Raw genomic sequence first — 26,359 nt, forward strand, 5'->3', positions numbered from 1 at the left:
TGGCAGACTCTGCTAAAACTCCTGCAAAGACAGACTGCCTTAACCGAAGTCCTTTTTTATGTTCTTAAAAACATCTCTGCACAGACAGCCACCATTAACAGGCATTTCCAATTTGTCTGACAAGACTTCGGATGAAGCCCAGTTAACTTGCACCGTTGTTGCTTCTATAGGCATGCTGTGGTTCAAAGCATTTTAAAATTTATTTTCAGAAATCCAAACAATGATTTCATCGCACAGGCGACGGAATACCGGGTATGTAGTTCATTTCATTATAACTGGACCCACCCAATCACTATAGTGTGATAGGGATTTTGGGGAGATACTCTTCCCAGTATGTAAATCCCAAGAGAATTACGCAATGTTCTATTGCAACAAATTCGATTGGTTGGATCCCTCAGTTTATTGACAAAGGCTCATCTATTTTTAATGCCTTTTATTTCCATCAGCCCACAATTTTTCCCCTCTGTTCCTTTTTGGAAGGCTATATAAGTATGTTATATTTTATATATCCAACAAAAATAGATGCATACCAATCAATGTCTCTTTTCTATATCAAAACCAATCTTCTAAAAATGCTTTTCTAACTTAATGAAATTCTTAACCAAAAAAGTTCTTTTATTTCATGCCAAATTAGGTTTCTTTTTTTTTTAAAAAAACCCGACTATCTTGCATTAATATAAATGTTGACACTATGCACACAAAGACAACATATAAGCACATTCATCTACACTGCACAGACAAAATATTGCCTCTAGTTCTGCTGTAGTTTTCAGTCTAGTTGGTCTGTCTATTTTGATTTACCACCTATTCCTAGGCAACCAATACATTTTCAGTTTATAAACACCAATATTACATCTATACTACAGCAACACGACACTTCTGCCTTTTATTTCTGACATGCTTTTCACTGTATTTCATCAAAATTAACATTACTGCTTAACGACAACTTTTCAAGCCACAATCATAAAAAGTTGCTCAGAGACACAGGAAAAGCTCTCTCTTTCATCACAACAATTTAACCTGGCAATCATCTTACCTGAAGCTACAGAGGTACAAGCAGCCCTTTCCTTTTAGTTTGATTTCCATTTGATGCGGGAATTAAAGTCCTAGATGTTTACACAGACATGTAACAGCAACAAACCAAGAGAACTTTCCAAGTTGGACGACATCAGAAGCGAGAAGGAGAAATCACAGAACGTGTAAACAGCATCCCAGAGCTTCCCTCCAAGGCCTGTTTCTGATTGGCAGCTGCATCGTGGCCAGTCTCAGAACTGGAATGCTGTCATTCAGGAAGTTAATGTTATTCCCTTTCCCCTTTCATTCTTTGTTTAAACAGGAAATGGTTCAGATGGAGTTGCAATTTGCTGCTTAAAACGGGAGGACGGACAGCACGTGAAACACAACAGTGTCAAAACTCTTTTTTAAAGAAAAAATGAGTTTAAAAAAAGAGAATTACTCAAGAAATAAAAATCTGTGCAGCTTACAGTATATGCATTCAGAACAATGCATATACATTTTACTTAACTTGATTCTGGCAAGAAAGAATGTTGTTTTTAAAGGCAAGTCACACAGATTTCCAGTTTTACACAGGATAATCATTCTATAAAACCAAACTTTTATAGCTGTACTAGTCCCACAACTTGCTGCTAATATATACAGAAAGAGGACAGATAAATCTCAGGCACATAAAAATGTGAGTCTGACACATTGGAATCTGAAATATTTCCCATATCTGGAAAACAAATGTACTTCTTCAAGAAGCGTAGCAGCGGCCAAGGTTTTTTGACAACGGTGCCAAAAGTCAAGTCCAAAGGATTAGATAGTGATACTGCTATGTACACCATAATACATAGGCAGCCTCTCCACCATAGCTGCCAAGTTTCCCCTTTTCTCGCGAGGAAGCCTATTCAGCATAAGGGAAAATCCCTTAAAAAAAGGGATAACTTGGCAGCTATGCTCTCCACCCCTGGTGGCTTTGGGTCATGCTGAGAGGAGACAGCACTACAGCTCTGGAGAGTCAGTATAGGTCTGACAATACAATAAAGTGAAATTGTACGGGAAACCTTTCATAAATAGCAAACCAACAAATACACCACATATATTTACAATGGTGCATGTGAGGGTAGCCGCCGAGTTTCAAACCATCAGGAACTTCCCCTGCACGTGACGACGAGCTCCGGAGGATTGAGCAGACGAGACCAATACCCTACACAAATCTGGAGTGGAGTCCCAAAAATGGTTGGATGGTGCCTTTTACACCTCTTTCCAGCAACTCCTGCAGCCAAGCTTAGGCCAAATGTGTTGCTCCGCTTTCCTTTGGACGACATCCATGAGACTGAATGCAGGGCATCTTGTGGTCTGGTCAGCCCAGGACCTTCATACACACTGCCCAGGCTTGCACCCTGTGGAGGCACTGGCGCTACTAACCCAGCGTTTTCACTTCACCCCTGGAGGCTTACTCCATTGTCTCTCAAGACAGAGGTGTGCCCACAACAACAACGTGAATCACATATGTATGTGCATGTGCAGCCAACTGAAATAATTTTCTCTCTCTGAGTGTGGTATATCACAGGGTGACTCATGTATGAAGCAGGACTATATGGTCACAGTTCCTGAAATAGTTAAAACACACCAAGGTATCTTTGAACAACCAAACAATAGTCATTTGCAGATACAGTATTTGATTGCAATACGGTAATATGCCCATGTGAACTGGATATATAATTCTGCACCGGTTCATAAAAATAAAGTAAAACTTTGGCACTTAAAAGGCGACATTAGATTTTAATTTAATAAGCATCTATGCTGAATGTTTTCAGGTTACTGAACTTAATTGCTGGAGCATTTTCCCTCACAAGGGAGCAGAACTGTGCATGGAAAGCTCTCCCCCCCCCCTCTTGCAGCACTTCTGACAGCCTTTTGTGTGGCCACAAGAGGGCAGCTCATAGCAAATCTGAGAAACCTCAGGGACTGATTTCTATAAGGCCCATCATCTGAGTGCAGACCCAGTGTGTTGGAGAATGAATGAAGGAAGCCCTGTCTGGCCCCAGGTGTGACCAGCCTCTCACAGGCTACTCTCTTTAAATGCTGCTTTGCAGCAGCATCCATTAGTGGAACCACCATGCCACCTTCAACTTTGCAAACAGTTTCTTGTTGGCATTTTTCACATCAATGGAGGTGATACACCACCACCATAATAATAATAATAATAATAATAATAATAATAATAATAATAATAATAATAATTTCTCAATGGTATGCAAACATTCTTCAGGATTTTCTATCAGGCATGTGCCAATCTTAGCAGTACGCCAGTAAGTTCTGGCAGAGCATATCACATGTTATCTTTCCATTCCTAGCAAATGATTATAGTATGTGTTGTACATTGTTGAAGACAACACCTGCATGGAAGCTGCTTCTGATCTTCTTGCTTCAATTCTCTCCTGGTTCGAAGAGACAGCGGTGCAGGGAAGGGTGGGAAGCACCCGGTCCTTCACTTGCCTGGCCTGCCTTTTCCTCCTCTTCCACCAGCTCTGAAGCTTCCCCTGCCTCTGATTCCTGCCTCTTGGCTTATACAGGCCCCCACAGATCACTGCCCTCATCTCCTGAGTCAAACTCCATCCCCCCTTCTCCTGGTGCACACTTGTCAGTGTCCTGCCAGCCCCTGACACATACTGCTTACACCTGTCATGCCTCATCTACCTGTTACAGGAGCCTTGATAAGGGAACAGCTGCCAGAAGTGCTGTGAGGGGGGGGGGGTTTCTGGACTTTTGAGTCTACGTCAGGGGTCAGCAAACATTTTTAGCAGGGAGCCGGTCCACTGTCCCTCAGACCTTGTGGGGGAGCCAGACTATATTTTGAAAAAAAAGATATGAATGAATTCCTATGCCCCACAAATAACCCAGAGATGCATTTTAAATAAAATGACACATTCTACTCATTTAAAAACATGCTGATACCCGGACTGTCCACAGGCCGGATTTAGAAAGTGATTGGGCCGGATCCAGCCCCCAGGCCTTAGTTTGCCTACCCATGGTCTAGGAGGTATTTAAAATGGGTGGGTTGCTGGCTACTGCTGTAATTAGTTTTAAGACAGCTTTGGAAATTAAACAGCCTGTTGGTAAGCTTTATGCTCACTTAATTTTCTTTGACATGTTTTAAATTAATTGTCAAACCGATAGTGCTCTACCAATATTCTAAAGTTTATTAAGTAGTAAGTTATTATTGTACTTATACTGTTATTTTTTGTACACCTCTTTGAGTACTTTTTTTAAAAAATGGAGCATATAAACAATGACTACGCAGTTAATAAAAGACGAAATACTCTCCCTGTGCAAATTGATGGGGCTGGTGCCAACCTACAAAGCAGATCCCAGTAGTTCTGTTATTGTATGTTAACATTCAGTTCATAAAACTCCAAGGCCAGCTCACAACAAAGTCCATTTTGTTGTTGACATTGGGCTGGATCCAGAAAACCTGGAGCAGAAGGAAGTTCGGCATTTATTTCCAGTATCTTATTAAAATAATTAATCTTACTTTCTGTAAAGAAATTACTGAATACCATATATACTTAGTTTGGCTTGTAACATGCTGCTTAAAGCTGCAATCCAATGCACACTTACTTGGGATCTAAATACGATTTTCTACAAGAAAACATGCATAAGGTTGTTCTGTACAAGTATGATCCATTGTTTCCCTAATTGGTCCAGTGATGAGAACTGTAAAGCAGGTGGGGAAAGCTAAGTTTGCAGCCCCCTTGAAACTCATTTTTGGCAGGTTGGTTGATACTACTCCTGAACAGTGCAAGATGAGACAGTGGAAAATTGTCCAAAAGGATGGAAGAAGTTTGTAGGAGAAGTTTGGGCTGTAGCTCAGTGGTAGTGCAACAGCTCTGCGTGCAGAAGGTCCCAGCTTCAATCACTGGCATGTCCAGGAAGGACCGGGAGAGATTATTGTCTGAAATTCTGGAAAGTTATCATAGGCTGAGCCAGACAAACCAGTGATCTGGCTCAGCACAACAGCTTTCTATGTCTCTATATTGCTGTTCATGCACGGTTCCTCTACTGTGATGTTGGTCAGTTACTCCTTCCACCAGTAGTTACCAGTACACCATCTTACATTGCATTTGACCTTCCAAGGAGGCTTTTCAGGTGGGGCAGGGCTTCAGTGGGGAGAAGTAGATGGGATAGCATGTTGTTCTCTAGATCTGGCCCATGGTTTAAAGTACATTGTATCCTTTTGGAAATTTCTGTTCTGAGCAATCCTATGCAAGTTTACTCATAAATGAATCCCATTTAGTCTCCAACGAGTACTGTAAGTATGTGTTGTGGTGTCTCTTTAAAGTTGCATGCTGCAACCTAGGAGTGATTGCTTAATTTACATACTTACAGAAAAGGAACTTGGACACCAGTTATTTCTGTTTGGTTATGGAAGTGGACAAGCCTACATATAACAAACTGCAAGATGGTGCAATTATGAGAAATAAATAATAAGAGATTATACACAACATTAACTGGAACAAACTGCATCCTAATTGTATAGCTCATCTACACATTTTGGTCTTACGGTGATTAGTATGTAACAACACTTTCATTTTAAAAACTTAATGTGGAGGAGAGGGAAACTGTAAGTTTCTGTATACTGCAAGAGCAAAACTGTACTAGAAAGCTGTGTACCAGCAGGGGTTTTGCAAAATCTTAACCTGAACAGTGGGCAGGATTAGTTAATTTGCAACCCTTGATAAAGCCTGCCCTGAAGGGAACATTATAGCATACTTCCCTAATGCTTCTGATACCATGCTGTGTACACTGTACTTTAACCAGGCTTTGCCATAACATGTTTGCAAACTCTCTCTCTCCCCTCCCCCTATAGGAAACAGTATACCCTATAGGACAGTGGCTTTAATCAGTTATCACATGAAAACAGTTCCTTTTTCAGGAGACAACTAAGAACATACCCTGCTAAAACTGGACAAAGGTTACATTTTGGCACTGTGTGAACAGATCTTCATAAGGCTGATTTTGGAGACCAGATCTACTTCTTCCAAACGCCCAGCTCATGCAAGCCCAGGGCACATCCCTCACTCATCTTCCTTCGCTGCAAGCAAGGATTAGTTCAGCCCACCCGTATCTGAAGAAGTGTGCATGCACACGAAAGCTCATACCAAAATAAAAAACTTAGTTGGTCTTTAAGGTGCTACTGAAGGAATTTTTTTTTATTTTACTTCGATCCAGACCAACACGGCTACCTACCTGTATTCAGTCCACCCAGTGAAGAAACAAGATGTTGCAGGGAAGCAGACAGCAGCACAACATATATAATAATAATAATTTATTATTTATACCCCGCCCATCTGGCTGGGTTTCCCCAGTCACTCTGGACGGCTTCCAACTGAATATTAAAAACAATACAGCATCGAACATCAAAAACTTTCCTAAACAGTTGTCTTTTAAAAGTAAAATAGTTGCTTATTCCCTTGACATCTGCTGGGAGGGCGTTCCACAGGGAGGGTGCCACTACCGAGAAGGCCCTCTGTCTGGTTCCCTGTAACCCCATTTCTCGCAATGAGGGAACCGCCAGAAGGCCCTCGGTGCTGGATCTCAGTGTCCGGGCAGAACAATGGGGGGGGGGAGACGCTCCTTCAGGTATACAGGACTGAGGCCGTTTAGGGCTTTAAAGGTCAGTACCAACACTTTGAATTGTGCTTGGAAACGTACTGGGAGCCAGTGCAGATCTCTCAGAAGAAAGTTTCAAGAAAGTATTGCCTTCCACACTTTCCGATTCCTGCCTTAAACTAACAAGGACTGTGTTTCCACAGACGCAGGGCTATATAAACAATTGGTATTTTGACGCAGCAGAAGTGTCTGTTGACAAAGGAGGCAGGGAGAGAAAAGACTTGCAGGGAAGGGGGAGCTACAGAGGTAGAGGAAATTGAGCAAAAATTCCCCTTGCCTCGTCTGTTAGTGGATGGATGGCTCTGCTGCTGCAACAGTGCTGTGAGGACCAATTAGATCCCACCCATATGGCACTGGCCCTATGAGGGCAGCATGACCCCATCTTTCCCCCCTTAAAGGTCACCAAATGCATCTTCTCTTACGTAGCCCCTTAATACCTGGATGGACCACTATCAGGGATTGGGTTACTCTGCTGAAAAATGCAGCACAGTCAGGGAGAGACAGCATCATAGTTAATAGTGCAGACAGCACTCTAAATCCAGGGTGGGGAAACTTCAGGCTTAGCATTTAATTACATAGTGGTTGTAAGGTATGAAAATTTTGCCACACGTATGATATTGTGCTATTATTGGCGGCAGGGAATTGGGATTTGGAGACAGAGAGGATAGGGTGCCTATGTTCACCAGGTGAGTTTATAGCACAACCATGACTTGGAGTGGGGGACTTCATGGTTCCACAGTGATACATTTCCACTGAGAAGTACGCAAGTCCCATTGAATATTGCCTAAGAGTAGACAGCTGACTGCCTGCATAAGAATATAAGAAGAGCTTTGCTGTATCAGACCAAAGGCACATTATTTCAGCTTCCTGTTCTCAAAATGTACAACCAGATTTACATGGAAAGCCCAAAACCATGGGCAACAGCATCATTCCTACTTATGCTCCCCTGCAACTGGTATTCAGAGGTATACTGCCTCCAATATTGACTTGCAGCCATTGGCAGCATTATTCTCCACGAATTTCTCTAAACCCCTTTTAAAGCCATCCATGTTTGTGCCCATCGCTATACCACGTGGCAGCAAATCCCACAGCTTAACTACCCGACGTTCCTTTTGTCTGTCCTATATTCAAGTTTCATTAGACGAGACCATGCATAATAACCAACATCCCTCCTCTATTCCAGACTAAAAAGCCCAAAATGTTGTACAGTAAATTTTCATCATAGGGGAGCTGCTCCAGTTCCAAGGTCTCAGACCTCAGATCTTTCCAAAGTTTGCTACCTTAAATGTTTTTGCTGGACCTGGACTGTCCATAAGCAGGACTTGTGCTAGAGTTACATCACTGAGCTATAGTACCTCACAGGTTTCCAATTAAGCTAAATCACTTACACTCCTGCACTCTATTACAACAGTTATTTGAATATTGGGTGATGGGGAGGAAGGGAGTTAAGATGCAATTTTAAGTGAGTCTGCAAAATGTTCACAATTAACTTTAGTTTCCTCTTAATAAATTCTACAATACGGTGAAGGAGAATAAAAGGATAGGTTTCGAACAATTATTAGCACGATGCACCAACTGCTGTTTCCCCTCAAATTACGGTAATAAGAACGAAGTAGCATAGAGCTGTGGATTACAAACTGCTCATTATCTCAGAACTGCTGAAAATGTTCTACCAAACATATAAAAAGCAAGGAAACTATCCAACACTGACCTTTAGCATAGCTTATATCTTTGAATTTGACTCCTTAATTAAATGAATGGTGACAGCTCACTCTAACAAGGCCCATTGTTTACTAATTATTTTGCCTCCAAGAAGCTGGCAACCTACCCATCAGGAAACCAAAGAAAAGTATGGCATTCCTTTAAAAGTCCCAAACAGGCATTCCGTGGGCCTCCTCCACAGAATATCTAAACATCTGCTTCAGTATGGCTGCTGACCAACAGTGTTATTTACCATGACAAAATGGGCAATGGTATTATGTAGCTACATTAGTTGGCATTCCTTTGTGATGAGTACAATGGAAAGTACCACCCACACCAGGCATCTTGCGAATTAGTCCACAGTCACTATGGTCCATTTCTCACATAATAGTAAACCATAGTTTACTAGGGGTGGGAAAGCTGATGATCCTTACTTCAGCATTACATCCAAGCCACAGACTATGGTTTGTTTTGCTCCAGTGAACGAGAATAAGCAAGCCAAGGATCAACTATTGTGGTTTTTGGAGAGTGAAACAAACCGCAAACTGTAGTTTGGACATTATGCTAAGCCAAGGGTTGTTGCTTGCTTGTTCTCAGTGTAAGCAGGGAGGAGAAAAGTGGACAAGATCAGTATATTTGCAGTAAAATATTGATTATGGTTTACTTTATGTGTGAAAGAGGCCAATAATGGAAGCAGTAAAGTAGGGGTCAGCAAACTTTTTCAGCAGGGGGCCGGTCCACTGTCCCTCAGACCTTGTGGGGGGGCCGGACTATATTTTGAAAAAAAAAATACAGTGGTACCTCGCTAGACAAACGCCTCACGGCACAAAAAAATCGCAAGACGAAAATGTTTTGCAATTTTTTTGGCAGACTCACAAGACGAAGTTTTCTATGGCCGTGCCATAGAAAACTTCGCAAGACGAAGCAGGGCGCCGCGAGGAGGAGAAAGTCAGACAGAGAGCCTGCCCACCTTGCGCTTCCACCGCCGCCATCACCCAGAGCCCACCTACCTTGTGCTTCTGCCGCTGCCATGGCCCGGAGCCTGCCTGCCTCGCGCTTCCGCCGCTGCCATGGCCCGGAGCCCGCCGCCTCGCGCTTCTGCCGCCGTCATCGCCCGGCTTCCGCAGCAGCCGGGTCCCCCCTCACTCACCTTAAGTCTGCCTGCCTGCGCGCGAACGGGCTGTCTGTCTGGTTGGGCGCGAGGCTCCGGCTGCTGGGGAAGGAGGGAGGGAGCCTCTCCCTTGCTCTCCTCCTGCTTCCCCTGAAAAACATCCGGCCCATTAGGAACGCATGAATTAAATTTCAGTGCATTCCTATGGGAAACCGCGCTTCGCAAGACGAAATGATCACAACACGGAACGACTCGTGGAACGAATTAATTTCGTCTTGCGAGGTACCACTGTATGAGCAAATTCCTATGCCCCACAAATAACCCAGAGATACATTTTAAATAAAAGGACACATTCTACTCATGTAAAAACATGCTGATTCCAGGACCATCTGAGGGCTGGATTTAGAAGGCAATTGGGCCGCATCTGGCCCCCGGGCCTTAGTTTGGGACCCCTGCAGTAAAGCTACAATATTGCCAAGAGGGGGGAAAACTAGGAAAGTGTTCTGTTAACAGCTTTTCTTTTTTCAGTCTATGTTACAATGCCATAGGCTATACTTAACAAGCATGCAAATTCAAAACAAAAACAAACCTGCTGTTACATCTGTTCAAATGCTACAATAGTCTGCCATATTTCTAGAGGATTAAGTTGTGAAGTGAATAATGTAACACCTGTCTGTTTTTTCCAGCAATCAGTAATGGAACTCCCTGAAGACAACCACACAAATGCCTTAATTTTTTACTTTTCAGAACCACTGACTTACTATTGTAAAAAAAGCTCAACAACTCTGATCTCTCCCCCTAAAAAAAGCTCAACAACTTTGGCGAAGCCTCCCCCCAGAAAGCTCAACAACTCTGGTCAATCCAATGGGTAGATATCTCACTGCCAGTTTATTTATAGTGGGAGTAGATCACAGTCTCTTGGGCGTTGGACACCCCTACACTAGACTATGAAAGAAACATTAGAAACTTGCACCTAACACACCAACTTACCAGTTTTCAACTGAATTTACGGTAATGTGAATTGTAAAGTCCTATATAAAACACTGAACTTGATCTTTCTGACCACAAGAGAACTTCAGAAATGTAAACATACTTTTTAAAATATTTCAGAAAAACAGAGAAAGAGAGAGAGGTATGCAAACTTAGATACTGAAATAACCATTGCAGACTTCTTTCTGCAGGGAGAAATAAAGAAGTCTACTAAAAATGTTGGGATCTTTTGAAAAAGCTGCTGCACAAGTCCACAATGCACAGTTATTTTAACAGCCTTTCATTCATTATGCTTTTGCTGCGAGGGATCCTTAATCTCCCACCTATCTCAAATGAACATGCATTAACAAGGAAGGTTCGCACACTTAAAGGGTTTATTAAAAGCAGGCAATCTGAGGCTTTGAAATAAACTATTTAACAAGACTTCTCCTGAAGTGGCATGGAACTTGCTCTGTTGAGCTGCTAACTGGCAACCAAACCCATGGAGCAGGCAGAAAGGGGAGAGAAATCCACCCTGTATTTTTAACCAGGGAGCACCTCATAATTTACTTTCTTGAAACCACCTGTCAAGAAGCAGGTGATGATGGAGCAGGTGATATGGGAGGGGGGCGCTGGAAAAGAAACACCAAGTTTATGCAGTATTACACACAATGGCAGCAACTTCAACTTGCATGTTGAAAAAGGCCAACGTATCACCTCATAGTATAAAACACACAGTGCTTTTCAAGAAAAGCAGTTCACGCGCATTTAGCTGATTGTCGTAAGTAATGCACCTCTAAGTGATGTACCAAAGGTTGAACCAGCTCAGAAACTAGAAAAATTCCAAATCTAATACACATGGTGATCAGGCTTAAAATGCACAACTGCATGCTCACTCCTATCAGCCTCTTCCATATCATGCATGAACCTCCCCAAACTGTTTTTAAATATAACAAGGGGCTACAGTGGAATAGACATCAGGCATTCAGCCAAATGCACGAGGGCACAAACAGTGCAATTGGCATGGTTCCATACACAATGGGTCCGTACTCAAGGTTCCAGATTGCAACGAAGGTTCTAAGCACATTCAGCTAAACATGCTTAGGAGTCCCTTCCAGTTCTAGCAGGGAAGGCCAAGGTTGGAACTAAGAACACTTGCAGTATTTACATGTTTGGCTGAATGCCTGTCCAAGGGTCAGAGATCCCAGTTGAAAGAAAGCCCGGGTTAGTGTTAGATTACAGCCAACACCTTCACAAGACCCGATGGCTTGCTTCAGAAGGGGAAGATGAATTAATTCTACATGAGCTTTTATATCCAGGGGTGCAGCATGCGGGGGAGCCACAGTGGCGGTTGCCTTGGGTGCAAAATTCTTAGGGGTGCAAAATTTCAACACCCAGTGCTGCTGCAATACAGCTGTGCACTTCCGTCTCTAGGCTCCATTGAAAATGGCTTATTCATGCAAACTAGGAAATGACCTCTCCAGACAACGGAACAACTCTTTTCTTATCTCTGCAGCTGTGATCTCCTGGGTGATGTAGACACTGTTAGGCAATAGAATGCAACCCACGCTATGCCACTGTTTATATCTCCTTTATTCATATTGCAGCATCTGTTTGTGAATATACGTCAATAAACCATGTTCTCAATACTCCATGCTATCTCTTCAGCATTAAAATACTTGTTGTGGACAGAAGCAAGAGCGTTCTAATGTAAATTATTGGAGTGCGCATGTGGAGTGAACAAGACTTTATCTGGAGCACGGTCATACTCCTCATAGTCCAACACTTTCCAAAAGGGCAACCTGACAACTCATTTGACTCTGCCCAGATAAACAAGATACTTTTCATTATATATAGGAGAGGCCAACTTTGATTTGCGTTTATTTTCTTTTTAAAAAGATAGCTTTCTCCTAGTTAATAAGTTTTTAACCTTTTTTTTTAAAAAAAGAATATTTCATTTTTCAGCATGATTTTTTTTTTATTTTAACAGATGCTTGAAAAATGCAACTTTTATGGTTCCATTTGCGCCCTGGTACAAATGTCAGCAGACAAGTGCTTTTCTGTAAAATAAAAACAGACTTTATGCTTAGTGATGTTGGTTCATTTCCAAGGACAAGCTGCAAACAGATAACAGCAAAAGAGCCTCTGTTACCATCCTTAATTTATTCCAACAGTGCTTGGTCTGCAGCCAGTTGACTTCAATGGATTCTTCCTACTGACTTCCTTGGATTCTGGAGCAGACTCACAAGTATAATTCTTTTAGCTTAGATGCAGCCAGGTATTCAGTACGTATGTATAATCACTGCTACCCAAGAGTGAATCATGAAATCAAAGAGCTGAAAGGGATCAAAGGCACACATCATCTAACCCTCTGCCTAAAAGGAAGGTTATCTACCAAGCAACTCCTCACAAATCAACCCATACAATCTGGATCACATAAATGTTAAGAGGAAGGACCATGTGCCATGCAGAAAGGTAGTTACAAAGCAGCAAAGAAGGTGGGGTGCATCATGTATTCTGCAACTCTCTGATCCTATCTTTTTTTAATTACTGCTGCAGAACAAATCCAAATAGCTCAGTCACATGCTGGAGGTGAAGATGTAACAACAACAACAACAACAACACACTGCACACAGGCACAAAGTCTCTAATCATTGTCTGACTTGTCATCAGCCATATCCCAAGCAGAAGCAAAATCCGCCCCAAATAAATTATTTGGCAAAATACCTTGCCCTATTCCTTGGTAGAAGAAGGTTCTGGTGCTCCAGAGAAGAGCTGCCATCTTTTTTTGGCCAGTGGGCACTTGATGAAGTGATAAAGGCTCTAGTCACAAAATAGCTGCCATGGATTGTGGCGTAAAACAAAAAGGCGGCCATAAAAGGAGGCAGAACCACAAAATGGCATGGGTTTGTCCCCCAGTAGCCCCCATCAATTAGAAACAGGGAGGCATCAACAATGGCCCCTGCCATATTTACTCACAGAAGGAAAGTCTTTGCACCTTCCCTCTGTTCAGAAAAAATGGAGGGTGGGTGTCCAATCCTGGCATCCAACGCAAGGTAGGCATGTCTAAGGAGGGGTTGTTCAAACAGGAACCTCAGGAAGAGTTACAGTCTTTTGTGTATATTTGAGAAGATATTCACTTTTGCGGGCACCACAGAAGCTACTACCAGGCACATCAGCTCCTCAACCCCTGCTCTGGAGGAACTGTGGGTGTTGGGAATGGGACTCAAAATCATTATTATATTCAGCTCTGGTTTGTTACAAATGGGCATCTTGCAATCTTCCATTCCTGGTGGTTGTAGAAAGTTCATTTATCATTTGCAGGGGCGTAGGAAGATAGGGGCGGTGGGGGCGGGCCCAGAACGCGCCCTTGCAGCTGCCCACCCCGCCCCCAAAACGCGTGCTGCGCCCCACCCCATAACGCACACCATGTCCCTGAGGGCAGCGCACCTGCTCTCCGCCCCCGGTGGTGGAGCATGAAGCTCTGCCGCTGATCATTTGGAAACATAATTCAAGCAAACCCTAAGTGAGACAACTTGCCATAGGTTGGTTTAATTATCTATATGAGTTCTCAGACTTGAACGTTATTAGGTTCTTTTCACTGCCAAATGGTTCAAATAAACCTTTGTAAACAATTGTTTTTATAACTATATCCGATTTCCAGTCTGGTTCTTTACATGCAATTTTATCATTTGTGATTTTGCTCCATTATTTGGATTATGCTAGAGAAACTAAGAGTTCTGTAAATCTTCACAAGCATATAGCCCAGTGTGCAAAGGACTGTAGGCATTTTCAATGAACGCATTAATTAATTCAATGGAATGTTTGGAACGCATTAAATTTGTAAGTAGAGGTACCACTGTATAAGAAATATGACCCGGCATATAAGACGACCCCCTACTTTTGAGAAGATTTTCCTGGGTTAAAAAGTAGTCTTATACACAGGAATATACGTATATCTAGAATTCAGGATTCTTCTTAGAATAATACACCACCAAGTAGCTTAAAACATAGAGCAAATTTGCTTTTCAAAATTGTATTCTATTCCAACTCTGATTTCACTTCAGCCAACTTACCATCACCTGTGCAATTTCTGTGATTATATTTTGACTGGTGAGTTAATTTCTCTGATATAATCTTGTTTTGCTGTCCAAGACTCAGCTAGCATTTTAGAAATCAAGTTAGAACAAGTTTGATGTGGGAGCTAAGATAAAATAATGCTGCTATGAACTGAATGTTGCTTTAGAGGAAATTGGACACAAATTATAAGCACACATTTTGCCAGTTTTCTAGCCCTTACAAAACTGAACAACAGAAAGGTGACTGATGAGTTTATAAAGAATAACTTTTTAAAAATAACAGCCTTAGAACAGCAGCATAATGTAAACAGGGGGTTTATAAGCACAGCAAGTGCCTGTTTTGCAACATTCATAGACACCACAAGGCCAGAGCTAAATCCAGGACATTAAACAAACGACAACAGATGCATCCATCAACACATTTAACTTCACAATCCTAAGAATGTTTACTCATAAATAAATACCAGGCCAAAAGGATTTACTCCTTAGTAAGTATGCTTAGGACTACAACCATTTAGGCAACAATTCTGCACACATTCAAGCAGTTATGATCATGCTGAGGAAATTTTCTGTGGAAACGCAGCCTGGAACATCTGCACAAACAGCATGGGGCAGCTTTACATGAGGCATGAGGAACGTTTTTCCAGCTTGAGAGCCACATTTCCTCACAATCTTCAGGAGGCCACATATCAGCGGTGGACAGGGCCAGAGGGAAGACTGAGACAGCAATGAACATGACCCTTAAAGTAGGCCATACAAAAAGCCAGAGGTTTACACACATTCACAATCCATCTAGGCAAGGAAGAGGCGGTATCACAGTCCAAGGACACATTCCAGCTAGATAAAATTACTGGGAAGGAACATGGAGCAAGTCCGGTGTGGGTTGTGGTCTGGGATAAGGGGGTGTGACCTGGGGAGCGGTCTGAAGAAAGTCCTTAGGATCTGGAAGAGCAGCCTCGAGAACTGCCTTAGGCCTGAGTTTTCCCAGTCATGCATTACACATAGTTCTGTTTTAATGCATAGCAGTTACTCATGGCCTGCTTCCTTGCCAGTTGACTCTTCACTTACTACTGATAGTGGCATGAGTCACTGACCACCTGATACTTACAGGTAGCTCCTGGATTGTACCTTTTTCTAGCACAGATTCTTGACTTTGTTTCCTCAAGGCATGCCACTAATAACCCAGAGAATGGTCTGGATGGAACAAGATTCCACAGCTGAAAGTAAACTGTATGCGTAGAAGGCTTATTAATTAAAACTGTTTGCTGAAGTTGCATTTGCCCTTCTACAACACAGAGCCCAAGGTGGCTCCAGCAAAATGCTCCAAATGCGGCTGTTTAATTACCGGTAGGCAACAAGAGCATAAAATAGATTCTGCCTGTGATCCACCATAAACACAAAGGATCCCAAGTCAGTCTTCTAGCCAGTGAATGGACAGAGGGGTCTCCTTCTCCCTCCCTCCCTCCCTCTCTCTCTCTCTCTCTCTGTGTGTGTGTGCGTGTGTGTGTAAAAATCTGACAATCTCTTTACAAGTCTGCAATCTATAGCATGAATTTCTGCAACTATGCTGCTCCAGCTTAATAAGAATCCACAGCTGTATAACTATCAGTGAAGGTTTCTTAAATACCTCTGAGGGTATCAGACAGGGAAGTTCCCTGCCAAAGAGGTGAGGAAAGAAAATACAGTAACACCTTTCGGGTATGGAATAGTCTACCACTGTTCAAACACAGAAACTACTGATAATTCTGGGAAGTCAGCAAAGCTAGCAGTCCAAAGTCAACAGAGTGCAAACCTTGAAGTATGCCAAATTGCAAAGTAGATGACCCTTCAGTGTTCCCTCTCCTTTTATGTGTGGCTTGGCTCAGGCATGCAGTTACATAGAAAGCTTACACAAATACACCAATGGCGTATCTAGCTCATTACTCTCAGAGTCTATACCAAGTGGCGGTGGCTCTGCAGGGTTTGAGACAGGGGAGATTCCTAGCCCAACCTGCATCCCAGGAACTAAACCAGAAATTCTCTGCATGCAAAACATGTCCTATATCACTAAGTGTTCTCCTGCTAAGATTAGGAGGAATACCTATTTCACATAAGAGCCACATTCTGGTCTTAAAACAGAGAAATAGTTAAGGACAAAAATATTTGGTGAAAAACTTAGCAATGTTGACTAGAGATACATTGGATGTGCCATAAATGTTCAGAATTCTAAAGAACTAAAGGGAAAGTTCAAGTGTACAGTAGACTACACCAACCAGGAAGAAAAAATGTACAGTATTGGAATATGATCCTTTCACTGAACCATGAGTTACCATGAATTACATCTGACTCACCATGAGATAAGATATGTTGTTCCAGAACGTTCTTCCATGAAGACCTAACAACGTCCTCCCCCCCTTTAACAGCCAACTGGGAGGGATATTCCCTGACCCAGACATCATAACCCTCTGTTGCTTGCAACACCACAGTCAAAACACTTATACTGAGCCCATCCACAAGACTTCTGCCTATCTATTACAGCAGCCTTTCCCCAAATGGAGCCTCCAGATATTTTGGACTACAACTCCCATTACGCCAGACCATTCTGCTTGAAGCTGATGTCTGTCTAAAACATCTGGAGGGCACCACAGGGAAGGCAGTAATTTCAAACCAATCCCTAGATCAAACCGCTGCATGCAGTGAGAAATGGGGTGGGGGGAACCCCAAATATATTCCAGACAGTGCGCCTGCACTCCTTTCTGACAGAGTCCAAACTGTATGCTGCTGGGGCACAGCTAAGGTGCAACGTAATAGCCCATGTCTTGACTGGATTTGAGGGCCAGGCCCACATGACCACAAGTGTGTTCTGATCTCTGCACTGCACGTCCACAGATGTCAAGGAGTTTAAATGCACATTCAGAAACAGGAGGGCAGACTCAGAAAGGATGCTTGATCCTATCACCAGAGACACCTTGACTGTCCCCCAACCCCTTGCCATGTCACATTGCAATCCCTTCAGTTTCCAGAGAGAGACTTAAGCATGTGGAGATGCTGTCGGGAAAGGCAACCAGAGACAATCCGAACCCCTAAAAACGTGCATCGAAGTAAACTCTGCAGCTCGTTGGATTGCGTGAACCTGACTCCTGAAGGCGTTGAATTCTTCCCCCACCCCTCCAGCACATGCCTCTCTTCCCCACTTCGGACCCCTGCCCCGGGATTCGCCTCCCGGGCTCCCTCGGCGCAACCTTCCCTGCCCTCTCGCGCCTACCTGTTGCTGGGTTCAAGCTGGGTCTCCTGTGCCTCCTGCCGAGCTCTTTCAGCTCCTCCTCTTCTTCTTCCAGCCTCCAGGCTTCAGCCATCGACGACAGGGAGAAAGAGGACGACCCCTTTCTTAGGCATCCGTCTGCTCCTCCATGGCGTGGCTTGGAGCTGCCCTTTCGCCTGCACCTGCCTCTCCCGCCGCCTGGAGAGGCAAAGCGTCCTTCCTGCGCGGCCGCCGCCGCCGCCGCTTCTTGCTTTTCCTCTTCCTCGAAAGTTTCAAGCGCGCTCGCGGGGAGGCTGCGAAGGCCTCTCTCTCTTTCTGGTCTCGGCTAGGGAATTGCAAGAGCTGGGAGAGCGCTGGCAAAGGGGGGCTCTCCCAGCTGTGGCCGGGAGAGAAAGAGAAAGGCAGCGGGAAGCAGAAGAAGGTGGCGTTTTCCTGGCCATTCACAACATTCCGGTATCAACAGGAAACTGGGCTGCTGCCTGACACTAAAACAAAAGGCGAAGAGGGGGAGGTACCTGGAGCAGCGAGCAGCAATCAGAGCGGCGGAATGCGAGGGGAGAGCGGCCTCGTGGCTGAGGTGGGCAGGGAGGGAAAGAGGCAACAACGAGAGGTGGTCTCTGAAGCGCATCCCCACCACCCCACCCCAGTTAATGGTATAATCTGGGACCCCCTCTTCCCCCCTCTCGCTCTTCTGGATTCTGGCAATGCGCGCTCCCCAAAGGCATTTCAGAAAGCTCCTCCCAACGCAAAAACAACAGCACTCCTTAGCAGTGATTGAATCGCTTGAAGAAATAAAACAGGGCCTTGCCATCGTGAATGGCTCCTGTCCTGAGAGGCTCTTAGTCTTAGGGAAGGGCCCTTGCTCAGTCAGGCCCTCGCAGAACCAGGCAGAGGCCCGGGCCAGGCAGATAATGTGCTCGCCCCCGGGGGGGGGATCACTGAAGTCTTATAAATAAGTAAGTATATAAATAATTTTCACAAAAGTTATGCTGACAATTTTATTTCAAGACCATATCAGCCGGCTAGGAAGGGGTGCGATTACTGTGTTACTTTTTTCACTTTACTGATTGTGAATATGCTGACCCAGTGACCAACCAGATGCCCAAGGGAAGCCCACAAGCAGGAATTTACCTGTTTTGGAATCATGGCATCATATCAACACCTGTGCTGTTTACATTTAACCAAAAGCCACCTCTGCCAACACGTCAATGCTCAATAACCCTCAGTTATTGTTTTTAAGGAGGTTACAGAAGGGTATGATTTGGCTATAATGTGGTTAAGCCTGGCATAATAGGCTTCTGGATTTCATGGCATGGTCTCCTAGCTCTCTTCACATGTTTCAAGTGTTGTGCCCTGGATTTGCTACCCAAGAGATGTTAACCAGAACCCTCCAAAGTTAATTAACATAGTTTCCCATAAGAAGCACCAGTGGCATCCTGCTTGCCACCATGTTAGTACAACCCATTGATGTCCCCACAAAGGTGCACCACTCCAGCCTCAGGATCTTTTGGAATGCGAAGATATGTGTAACACTGCAAGAAAAACCGGAATGTAATTCTTAAACTGCAAAGCACAGAACCTAGAAATACTGGTGGTGCCCTAGAGGCTTTGTGCCCTAGAGGGTTCTTTGTGCCATCACGCCAGTTCTAGCTTATTCCAACAACATATAGTTCCTTCCAATGAGGCTTCTTATCCCTTTTACCACTTATTCTCCAGTATCCAGAGCAGGGAGAGGCAGACTTCAGGCTTGTGGAATTTGCTTTTTGTTTTATTAGACCCTGAAGAGCTGCCAACTACAGCCAGGTTTGAAAAAAACATGCACTTAGAATTAAAAAGCATGGTGGCTTCTGAGTGCAGAGATTGATATATACCGGTATATATATATATTCAAGTACCTGAACTGAACTGAGCTCACTGTCCATTCACAGAAAAACCAGCTCCTTGTTACACCAAACTGTCTTTATTAGGTGGTGGGATACTTATTTTGTTGTTGCTATTGTTAAATATTTGGGAGTCAGAAAAACTTGCCAAACTACTTTCACTCACCCAGAAAACTACCAGTAGACCAATTCTCTGCCTACCCCTGATCTACAGTATGGCAGACGCCATTCAAAGCAGGAGAGGTGGCTGTCATGAGCTCATTAACACTGTGAAGTTCTACCAGTGGTAAATGAGTAAGCAAAGCCCAGCAGCCGACACAATATCTGCAAGGAAGATAAAGGAATAAGCAGCCCATGGTTAACATGGTATGGGTATTTGTGGCTGTATTGGTCCCAGTGAACAGTAAATACAAATTAAGTAGACTGATACATTTTCCCTGGGATAATGTGGATGAGATTACAGTCCTCATGAACTGAGGAAAAACACTTACGGTATATTAGGTGTTAAGTGTTAATAAAACGGAAATGTTTAAGGAGCCACTGTTTCTTTGCAAAGGAGGAAGATAGGGAGAGAACCAGAAGAGGTGGAGACCCTATAACTTTTCTCCCAGCAGAGGAGCAACTGTGACAGCAGAGATGCCTTCTGAACCAAAGTAAGATACCTTTCAGTGTAGGTGCCAAGTAGTTGTACAATTTTTTTGCAAGGGAGCAGGATGGGGACAGGGGCGTAGCCAGGATCAAAACTAGGGGGGGGGGCCAAGCCATGGTCGTTCAGGGGCGGGGCCAAGGCATGGAAGGGGAGGGGCCATGAAGTGGGCGGGGCTAAAGGGCCAGCGGGCCTGATGACATCGTGGCGGTGGCAGCAGCGGCCACCTTGTGCTTCTGGGGCTGGTAGCGTTGGCGGCTACCCTGCTTGGCTGGAGAGGACGGGAGGGTCGGGCAGGCGAGAGGGGGTGGCAGGGCGGGCGAGGGCGAGGCAAGACACGGCCGCAGCCACGACGGCTCCGAGGCGTTGCTGCATATCAGCATAATATTTCAACCATGGTTCAATCCCCACCTTAGGAAAAAAATCCTGCATTGCAGGGGGTTGGACTAGATGACCCTTGTGGTCCCTTCCGACTACAATTCTATGATTCTATTGATATATTACCATAGCATATGCATCATTCTGCTTTCTTGAATTGTCCTACTCCTAGGCATAGCATCCAACTCCTAGAGGCCTAGGTGCCCCCCCCAATTACTGGTAAATACCGTATTTGAAAGAGTCATCCCCCCCATGTTGATGGGCTTTCTATGTGGGGCTTATCTGCCCCCCCCGTATTTTATTAAGGATGGAAGAGGGAGGGAAGGAAGGAAGAAATAGAGAGAGGGATAACTCATATTTGTGGGTGCCTCTGGGTGACGCTGTGATGCTGGAACTCTGCATGTACAGGAGCCTTGTAAGCAGCTTTCTCTCTGCTTGATTTACAGCAGGCACGTCCAACAGGTAGATTGTGATCTACCAGTAGATCACTGGATGTCTGTGGTAGATCACTGGTAGGTCACTGGCACCCCTAAAAAAAGCTCACCCAAAATTTTCCTCCTCCCTCAAAAAAGTTGAACTATGACCTGAAGCCCTAAACAAAAATGGGCCTCCCTCCCTCCTAAAAGAAGCTCAACAGGTTTGACCTAAACCCCCCAAAACAGGGCTTCCCTTCCTTTAAAAAAAACTCAACAGCTTTGACCTGAACCCCCCAAAAGGGGGTAGATCACCCCCAGTTTTAAACTCTGAGTAGATCAGAGTCTCTTGGGAGGTGGCCACCCCTGATTTACAGTATACAGTTGCAGGAGGAGGGGCAGACTGGAACACCAATGCTTTTTATAAACATCACTGTGTCTGTCAAAGCTACAGCCTCCCCCCTTTCTTATTCACTTCTTTTTAGCCTTGCAGAGCCACCTTAGTCAAATTGAATCCTCTGAGTCTGCACCCTCATTAAATCGCCAATAGAACTCTTAATGCTCCTGAATGCTCATTAACAACTCCCACTTAAGAACAATAGGGTGAAATGGTCAGCTATCGAATCTTGCCTGGGGATATATGCTCCATTGTCTTAACTGCTTAACTACTGGTAGCCACTTTGCTTTATTTATTTGATGTGTTTTTGTTACTGCTGTGTCCCCTCCCCCCCCAGCAAGCGGAGACTTAGCTGCTCTTGCTAAAGCAAAGCCCTTTCCACTTCAGTTTTTGGAGGGGAAAAGTGCTGGTTATGGTCTATAAAATACATTAATTTTTTTGCTTCTAGGGGGGGGCAGCTGCCCCCCCCGCCCCCCCTGCCTACGCCCATGGATGGGGAGAAAACCAGAGCAACTTGGCAATGTCTCCATTACCTCATTGGCCATATCCTTGTAACCTCCTGGCAGCTCCACCAAGTCTAGTAGGCAGCAGGTGCCACTGGGTGAAGACAGTATTTTTGAGAGGGTGACAAGTTGCATTTCATGTTGCTACAGTCTGGCGTTCCTGATCTTTGTAAGAGGCTCATCAAAAAATGAATTTTTGATAACTGTAGCATTTTCTGAGATATTCTCCAGAGCCATTCAGTGATAACAAGAAGTTACCAGGAAATGCAAACAGAAGCTTCTATTTCATTTTTCTATACATCCACATATCTTGCTTCCATTAGCATTTGTCTTGGCAAAGTGAGCTTTACTGTTGCGGGTACCTGCACACACCTACAAGATGACATACTGTATAAAGAAAATCAGAAAAGGCTCAGGAAACACAGCAAAATAAATCCCAGTCTCACCACTTGCTCCACAACTAGCACAGAAGCTGCCAACACCCAGAGACTCATAGATTTGCAAAACAAATTTGTAGAAGTTTAGTCTACATTCCTAAGATAAAACTAAAGAACGCAATGATTCTAACACCCATAAAAATTCCAAGAGCTTGTGATTACCGAAGCAGTAAGGTTTTGTTTACTTTGGTTTTCATTTAGTAGAGTTAAAAGATTCAGAAGGCCATAATGACGTTCACTTAATTACGTAGCATGCAGATATGTCTCTTGTTCTTCTTGGAAGTAGTTACAGGCCAAGGCAGCCAAAAGTTCACTGGGAATGCAGTTTGCAGGGTGGATAGCATTTTCTCGTGCAAGGTGGCCGCTTCCTTGGTGTCCAAGCGCAGGCTGTGGATCTCGTTGGCTTCCCGCAGCTCGCACTCCAAGCGGTCCAGTGGGAGGTGGTCCTCAAGCATGAAGAGGATTCCCACGAATTGCAAGCTCAGATGTGCTCCTTGAAGGAAGAGCATGACTTGCTGCAGGAGGGGAAAGCTGTGGAGGCCAATGAGGAGATCCACAGCCTGCGCTTGGACGCCGAGGAAACTGCCGCCTTGCACGAGAACGAGGTGGCCAGGCTGCAGGAGGAGATCTGCTTGCTGAAAGCCGAGCTGGAGAGTGTGCAGAGGGACCAGGATGAGTACGACATGGAGGTCACAGCCCTGCGGGCCGAGATCAAGATGAAGCGGCCGGGCATCGGGGACAGCCAGTCTGCCCCCAAGGTGCTGGTGGTGTTACACTTTGACGACCGTCTCTCCTGCGCCTCCGAAGAGGTGGCCAGGCTCCAAGCAGGGTTGCTGGAAGACGAGAGATTTGCCTGTGCACAGCAGACCGAGATCTTCACGAAGGAGATTCAGAGACTCCAAGGTGCGGTGGAGATCCCCAATGTCAAAATAAACGAGTTGGAGGAGGAAGATGAGGAGGAGGAAGATGAAGAAGAGGACAACGAGGTGGAAGTCAGGAACTCGGACACTTCGGACAACGAAAAAGAGCCGGATGAAGAGAAGCTAATGTGTTTGCTGGCCAGGCTGGAACAAATCCGGGAGGTGGCCCTCAAGCATAAAGGGGATTCCCACGAATTGCAAGCAGGGTTGCTGGAAGACGAGAGATTTGCCTGTGCACAGCAGACCAAGATCTTCACGGAGATTCAGAGACTCCAAGGTGAGGTGGAGACCCCCAATGTCGAAATAAATGAGTTGTAGGAGGAAGATGATGAGGAGGATGAAGAAGAGGACGACGAGGTGGAGGTCAGGAACTTGGACACTTCAGATGACGAAAAAGAGCCGGACGAAGAGAAGCTGATGCATTTGCTGGCCAAGCTGGAACAAATTCAAACACAATTCTAACACAATTCTAATGCCAGAGATTGTCAATCATAAAAGCCATAGAAATCTCAAAAGTGACACAAAAGAACTGATCGCAGAGATTGTCAAAGTTGCTCTTTCCCATTTATAATTGTCACGGAACCTTATGCTTCAGCCTTCATAGACTATTTTCTTTGTCTGGACCCGTAGCAGTAATGCAAATAAATTCTATTTATGTTATTACAGGACTTAGCTAAGACAGAGAGTTAAAACAGAATTTGTTTATTCTGGTTTTGATCCTTTGACCAACCTTTACGCTTAAGAATTTCTACTACGCAGTACTTCAGATAGGAATTGTTAGTTCAGGTGTCTCTTAAAGCTACAACGGTTTTCAAATGCAGAAAACAAGAGAAAAGAATAATAAAATAAAGACCCGAATAAAAAGGGAACACTGGAAAGGGATGAATATAAAAACCACAAGGAGTGGTTTGCTGACTGCATGGTCACAGCTGTTGTTTGTAGAGCAGGGGCTACCAATTCTAGTGCTACTGTAGGAAAGTAGATGAGCCAGCCCAAAGAGGGCAGGCAATTCCATGGGAGAAACTGGCACAGAGTTGGAAGTGGCTGCTACTCAGCAAAGACATTACTGAGCTAGATGGACCAGTTGTCTGACTCCATATATGGCAGCTTCCTATGTTGCTTGAGGTACAGGTGGCCTCAGTGGTGCTGGTGCAGAGTGCCTTCCATCAGTTTCTGCTAGTGACCCAGCTGTGCCCCTGTCTGGACAGCCTAATTTCTGTTGCCTATGCTCTAGAAACCTCTAGGTTTAGATTACTACATGTTAAATGTGGGGGGCTGCCCCTGAAGACTGTTCGGAAACTTCAGCAGGTTCAGAATTCAGCAGCCAGGTTGCTTATCAGGGCAAGATGGTTTGAGGATATAACACCAGTCCTGGCCTAACTGCAGTGGCTGCCAATTAGTATCTTGGCTCAATTCAGAATGCTGGTTTTTAGCTATAAAGCCTTAAATGGCTCAGGACCGCAATACCTCAAGGGCAGCCTCTCCCTATATGAACTGGCCCGGCCCATGCAATCATAATCTGAGGCCTTCTTGTGCCTCCTCCACAAGAGGTCTGGATGGTGGCAACATGAGAATGGGTCTTTTCTATGGTGGCTTCCCATTTGTGGAATGCTCTCTCCAGGGAGGCTTGCCTGGCGCCTTCACTGCATATCTTTAGGTGCCAGGCAAACATGTTTCTCTTCTCCCAGGCCTTTGTCTAATTCATCTATAGCCTTTGAAACTGGGGGGAACGTTATGTTTTCGTTTGTTATTATGGTATATATGTATTTATTTTTAATTGTACACCGCCCTGTGATCCTTGGAGGAAGGGCTGTACAGAACTTTAATAAATAATAGTAATAATGATAATAATGATAGTAATGATGTATGTCTTCTTATATTGCTAATGTAGATTACTGTGTGCTGAATGGCTTTGTAGCAGCTCTCTCTTCCTCTGAGAAAGGGCATCCAGCATCCATTGACTGGACTTTTTGATGGTTCTTGCAATCACCTGAACAAGGAAAATGCACAAAGCTGTGGTCTGAGAAGTATAAATAGTTACTTTGCTGATTCGTTGTTCTACTAAGACTTACTCTTTTGAGCTTCCTTTGTCGATACAGTAGTGGCACTTTACGTAACCGTATAAGCAGTCGCACCTCAAACTTTTAATTGGAAATTAGTAAAATAAGGATTCTACTTCTGTTTGAGAGAGCTAGCAAACATAATAGCACTTCTACAAGCTGACCTAGAGTTCTGAAAATGTCTCTTTAGCAGTGATGGCAGGAAGAGTTGAGCTGCCACCCTTTAAGAATTGCTTACGTAGCCTAAATATTAAATCAATTTCTGGCTCCAAGGCAGCCTAAAGCTAGAATTAATGTATCAAAATGTGGAAGGGAAATCCCTGTACACAAAGGAACAAAAGGTTAATGGATTAAGAAAGTAGAAAAGCCAAGAAATAAGAGGGGCCTTTCCATTATGGAAAATGTTACTTATGAATGTGACAATAATATTGATACTATTATGATATTACTTGATTAAACACAAGGCTTTGTCCAGAAGAATGGTTGGTTCAGCAGATTAACTAATATGAATAACTTCTGGTTCCGTGAGGGCAAGCACTGATGGTTTAATTTTTGTTTGGATTCAGTGGGTTCACTGAGCCTGTTGGCTCTTTTTTATTTATTTAATAAAAACAAACAAACTTGACAATGACATATCCATAGTCTTCAGCCTTTTCTTGTCTCCTCCATCATCTGGATTCCTGTGTATTATGACAAGTTACAGATTTGCGAAACACCACAATAAGGCTTTGAAGCGGGCCTTGAGATGGGGGTTTGATGTGTTAGGAAAATTAGAACTATTTCATATGATACATTTCCTACATGGATTCGTTTCCATTCAGAAGCAGCATACACTCTGAGCAGCATAAGTACGGAGAGACCTTAATTCAGGCTTCCTCAACCTCGGCCCTCCAGATGTTTTTGGCCTACAACTCCCATGATCCCTAGCTAGTAGGACCAGTGGTCAGGG

General features: G+C 44.1%; 1 protein-coding gene across 3 annotated transcripts in view; it reads right to left on the minus strand.

Moving 5' to 3' along the window:
* The window catches only part of SH3D19 (SH3 domain containing 19), a 71,697-nt gene extending 53,300 nt beyond the window's left edge, over nucleotides 1-18,397 (minus strand). The window contains exon 1 of one of the 3 annotated variants that reach the window (XM_035114007.2): nucleotides 17,780-18,397. In XM_035114007.2, the coding sequence (XP_034969898.1) occupies nucleotides 17,780-17,870 (91 nt within the window). In that variant the 5' untranslated portion in view covers nucleotides 17,871-18,397. Of the gene's footprint in view, nucleotides 1-1,036; nucleotides 3,197-17,779 lie in introns of those variants that run through there. The other 2 variants (XM_035114009.2, XM_035114008.2) reach the window with 2 other exon arrangements.
* Between the last annotated feature and the right edge of the window lie 7,962 nt (nucleotides 18,398-26,359).

Source organism: Zootoca vivipara, chromosome 9, assembly GCF_963506605.1.
Source record: "Zootoca vivipara chromosome 9, rZooViv1.1, whole genome shotgun sequence".
NCBI classification, from domain to species: domain Eukaryota; kingdom Metazoa; phylum Chordata; class Lepidosauria; order Squamata; family Lacertidae; genus Zootoca; species Zootoca vivipara.